This window comes from Gavialis gangeticus, unplaced genomic scaffold (genome assembly GCF_001723915.1).
Source record: "Gavialis gangeticus isolate Ggan-Ray unplaced genomic scaffold, GavGan_comp1, whole genome shotgun sequence".
Taxonomy (NCBI): domain Eukaryota; kingdom Metazoa; phylum Chordata; order Crocodylia; family Gavialidae; genus Gavialis; species Gavialis gangeticus.
This window is the reverse complement of record NW_017728992.1, coordinates 181,416,389-181,421,508: the sequence shown is the minus strand read 5'-3', so window position 1 is coordinate 181,421,508 and position 5,120 is coordinate 181,416,389. Positions and strand designations below refer to the sequence as shown.

The window sequence follows — 5,120 nt, the reverse complement described above, 5'->3', positions numbered from 1 at the left end:
GAAGGCTCAGATGATGGTTAGCATTTTTTAGCAATAAAGTATTTTTTTAATTAAGGTATGTACATTGTTTTTTTTAGACATAATGCTATTGCACACTTAATAGACTACAGTATAGTGTAAACATAACTTTTATATGCACTGGGGAACCAAAAAATTCGTGTGACTCGCTTTATTGCGATATTCGCTTTATTGCGGTGTTCTGGAACCGAACCCGCAATATCTCTGAGGTATGCCTGTATTAAGCAAAATTTCTATTCACAAAGCTTTTTGTAGATCACTGTATAACTATATACAGAGTTTTCACATTAGATTTTCAGTTGAGGATAAAATGATAAAAACCTGCTCCGTCTGTCATCCAAGTTCAAAAATATGTGGACTATCCAATAAACCATTCATTTAAACAACCAATATTTTATTTTGTGTTGCAGTATATCATGCTTTGGACCTGTATTGTTTTGTACAGCAGAAAATTGATATTAAGGGTTTTAGTATTGTATGTGTATTTAAAAAATAACAATGCTTGTGGTCTCTTTGTTCAAGGGGTGCTCCTTTTGGTTTAGTTTTCAGATAATTACTATCGTGCTGAATTGATAGATGCATTAGCCAACTCTGTAACTCCTGCGGTCAGCGTGAACAATGAAGTCCGAACTCTGGATAACTTAAATCCTGATGTTCGACTCATTCTTGAGGAGATTACACGCTTCTTAAATATGGAAAAGCTTCTGCCCAGTTACAGGCACACTATTACAGTCAGGTATGATTTAAAAGTTCATAAAGTTAGAATAGATCTAGTCATATTTATCCTGGGTTTTTTACTACTCTGTTTTGTTGCCAATACTGATATTTATTTTGACCTCTAATTGTTTTTACCTTAGTTTATCTTCCATTATTTTCAGCTGAGTTTTTGTACACAACCCTCAGAATCCTAAACTTTAACTTCTGCTCCTTTTATGTTTTTACATTTAACATCTGGGCCTTTTTGACCTCACTAGCTCTAGTCTTAAATGGTATGTTCTTTCCATTTGAAATGTACAAAAAAGGACATTAATACAATGTAAACAAAAATTATTGAAATATGGAACACTAAAATGCACATGTAAACTTTTTTTGGAGCATATGGTAAGCTATGCAAGGTATTTCAAAACAGTGTAATTCAGAAAGTTGAAAACACTAAGAAGAAAATTAAGACCTCAGACCAAGCAAAGGCAAAAACAGGTGTTAGTACAACTTTATTGTCAAAAACTATACGCATTTGAGGGTGTAGTCTGAAATGTCTGTGTTTTTAATGGCAATCTTAAATTTGTCACACTATGTATCATTCACAATGTAGTTAAGACAATTATGCAGAAGATATAATTGGTACAATATATAGCATACAAACTGTAATGGGCTAAATTCTATGGTGGCATAAATTGGTGCAATTCTATTGAAATAAAGGACAGGGAATTTGGTTCAGTATTTCCATCTGTGATTTATTTGTGAGTTATATGTGCCATTGGTCTTGAGAACTCTTAAAAATGCATGATAATATATTAATTGGGTAATTTGATCCTAGAAAAATTACCAATTTAATATCTTAAATGCTGAAGAAATTGACTTTATTCACAGTGACTGGTGTTCCAAAAGCTTAATGCAGATTTCTCGCCTTACTTCCTAACCGCTTCCCATCTAGCTGTCTGAAAGCCATTCGTGTACTACAGAAGAACGGCCATGTCCCAAGTGATCCTGCTCTCTTTAAGTCATATGCTGAATATGGACACTTCGTGGACATCCGAATAGCAGCACTGGAAGCAGTTGTTGATTACACAAAAGGTATTTTAAAACTATTTTATCATTTCATAGAACTCATTATCTAACTGAAAGCCTTAATAAGTGGCCTTAGTAATGTGAAGTAGAATAGCTTTCCATTTAAAGGGGCTGTGAATCAGGAGAGGAGCTGATGTATCAATTCAGGAGAACTTGAGGTTGCTAATAAAACTTTGTCCTAGACAGCAGGAGTTTCATGAAGTTGGGGTAAGTATTGCTTTTTCAGTCTCTCAGATTGAAACATGCCTTCTGGAATGCGTTATACACAGTATAGCAGGCAATGAGAAAAAGTGCTGGTGACTTCCCTTAAATACCATTTTTTTCAAAATGAGAATGATTTATGTTAAGAGGATGTTTCCTGATGCAGCCTTATCTATCCAACCAAAGTTTTTTTTTGCTAATTTTGCTTTCCTTCCTTACTGGTGATTTATAATTTGCCACTTACAGGCAATTCAAGGATATTCATTTCCAGACTGAGGTTGAATTTGGCTGGATGTTTGGTTGTCTGTGGTTTCCCACTGCTTTATGTGGTTTATTTATGACATGTTTCCATTTTGGAGATTGTTTTTGTTTGTTTTTGTTTTTATTTAAAGTATCTATAACAGGTTTGAGGTAAGGATTCTTCCCAACTTCTAAAATAAGAAAATTACACTTGTTGTTTGAATTTAAACTTCAGCATTGGCAAACGTGCTATTGGAAATTAATATGTTAAGGATTTAAGCTTTATAAAATACATACATACATACAGTACAAGTATATTCTGTTCAGTAGTTGGTACAGCTGGTGTTTTTGTCTTGCTTTGCACAATGGATTTGTGGTAGTGCTAATGTCTGAAAACAGGGGTGTTAAACATGCAGCCCGTGGGCTGGATCACCTGGTCTGCAGCCTTAGTAGGGGACCTTCCCTTGGCAGCAGCCAAACTCCTGGATGACACCTGTGGTGCTGGAGTCCCAGTAGCACTGTGATTTTTTTTCTTGCACTGGCAGCCACAGTGCTGCTGGGCTTACAGCACTGTGGCTCTTGCCTGGGTGCTTGGCTGCACCCCAGAAGCAAGTTGTGTTCAGTTCCCATGGTGCGGCTGGGGCTTCAATGTTGTGGTTCTTACCTGGGTTCTTAGCTACCAAGCTGGCGAGAGCTGTGGCTCTGGAGTTTCACCAGCTTGTTCCTGCATCAGCAGCCAAATGCCTCTGTGAGCCCCACCAGCCCTGTGGACAGAAGCCCAGTGCCACAGTTTGTCGCTGCAGCTACAGTCGAACCCCAGGGTGTGAGAGCTGTGGTGCTGGCAAACATTCATTTTAAGGTATGATGGGAATCTAATCCCTGATCTCGACAGTCCTCCCTTCTGCCATGCTGAATGTGTATGGCAGGATGTGAGATTTTTGGGGTCAGGGATTAGATTTCAATTGCACCTTACTAGCTAGTGCAGTGGGAGCCTAGGATCATGATCTTAGGTCCCCCTTGCACTAGCATGTTGAAACCCAGCTACCCACAATTAGCTGATTGTCAGTTGGGGCTGAGGACTGAACCAGGATTTGCAACTAGCCCCAGTCCAGTTTCTGGCCCTGGCTGACAAGCAGCTGGTTGTCAAAACCCCAGCCGGAGAGCACGTGTAATTTTAACTTATCCTTGGAGTCCCCAAGCTCCAAGATGTATAAAACCACGTGTGCTGCCCAGCTGGATGGCACGTGGGGTTTTTACAGATACCAGTGCATGGGATTGAGTAAAAACCATGTGTGCCATCCAGCTGGGTGACCTACGTGGTTTTATAAGTTCCAGCACGTAGGGACCTCAGGATCAAGCTATTGCAGCCTGATCCCAGGGTTCGGGGGGGGGAGCAGGGGATGAGCAAAAACAATGCATGCGGGTTTCATAGGTCCTGGTGCACAGGACCCCAGGTTCAGGCTGCAGCAGCCTGATCCATACTTGGGACAGGTGAGCTGGCAAGAGCCACTGCACTGGAGCCCCAGCAGCACCTCAGGAAGAAGCCTGACACTGCAGCTTGTCATTGCTGCTGCAGCCAAGCAGATGGGGGAGAGCCCCAACAGGAAGAAGCCTATTATACCATTGTTCATTACTGTGGTGGCAGTTAAGTTCCCATGTTGTTGCATTCGTTGCATAGCAGTAGCCAAGCACCTCTGATGCCAGGCCTCTTCCCACCAGGTCCCAGGTCATCTGGAGCAAGCACCATGTGGGATGGATCTAGCAGAGGGAGGGGGTTGTTGGGCCCAATCCAGCTGGTAGGGTTAGCCACGTGCTGTTCATCCGGTGCATGGTCCAATCCTGCACCCCTCCTCTGGCTCATGGGACCGTCTGAATTTGATACTCTTGTTTCAAGGGTTTTCCTTACCCAAGTGAAAGGGTGCCTGAAGTGCTGCCTCTGCCAACAGAAGGGTGCATCATGGTGGCTCAAAGTCTCTCACTTATTCCTTTTCAAACGTAGTGTGTCATTTGGGAGAGTAATAGAATTTTTTTGTCATAACCCTCATTTTGCTTCCATGGGGTACCTTCACAGCATATTACTTCCTCATTTGTTTCTGACTGGAGCATTCACAAGTGTTATTCCAGTACCATCTACTCAAGAAAAAGCATGGTACAGGTTAGATGTTTGGAAAGAGTTTAAAATTTCTCTTGTGAAAGTGTTTAAGCAACCTTCATGCCATTCCATCTGAAGTCTGTAGTCTGCGGTGAGGTGGACAAAAGACTGGAAAAGTTTATCTTAGGAGACCTGGTGTCTGAGGGAATTTATGGCCACCTCCAAGACTGAAAACCTCCTGGCAGAAAGGCCAGAAAGGTTTTGGTGGAAAAAATGCACAGAATGTCATTCTAGTCCTCAGTCAGTCATGTTCACCAAACATTTATGAATAGATCTGCAGTTATCCACAGATGCTGTTCAGTGTGCCTTCCAGTGATACCCAGAGAAGACTCAGAACTGCTCCTTGCTTTATTCTGTGCATCTTTCCCTTCCTGTTTCTCTTATGCTTCCCACTTCTTTTCCTCTTCTGTGAGGAGTACTAATGATGGAAAGGCTGTTTGCAAATGAAAAGCTCATTCACTAATTCACTTTTCTTGTAATCTCAACTGATACAAGTGAAAAGACAAACCAATGGAAATATTTTCTCATCAGATTTTTTATATTTGTTCAGTAACGTTTATAACTAATGATTGAATTAGACAGTTTTTCAAGTGATTGTTGGATGGGTAGGACTGGAGGAGTTTCCCTTAGATCAGTGTTTCACAACTGGTAGGTCACGACCCAAAAGTGGGTCACAGGAATATCATAGATTCATAGATTAAGGGTTGGAAGGGACCTAGTA

The 5,120-nt window shown here is 41.0% G+C and overlaps 1 protein-coding gene across 2 annotated transcripts in view; it reads left to right on the top strand.

The window, feature by feature from the left end:
- The window catches only part of TAF2 (TATA-box binding protein associated factor 2), a 127,016-nt gene that overhangs the window by 83,687 nt on the left and 38,209 nt on the right, over positions 1–5,120 (top strand). For both annotated transcript variants that reach the window (XM_019528103.1, XM_019528104.1), the window contains 2 exons: positions 561–754; positions 1,673–1,812. In XM_019528103.1, coding sequence (XP_019383648.1) covers positions 561–754; positions 1,673–1,812 — 334 coding nt within the window. The remainder of the gene's footprint in view (positions 1–560; positions 755–1,672; positions 1,813–5,120) is intronic.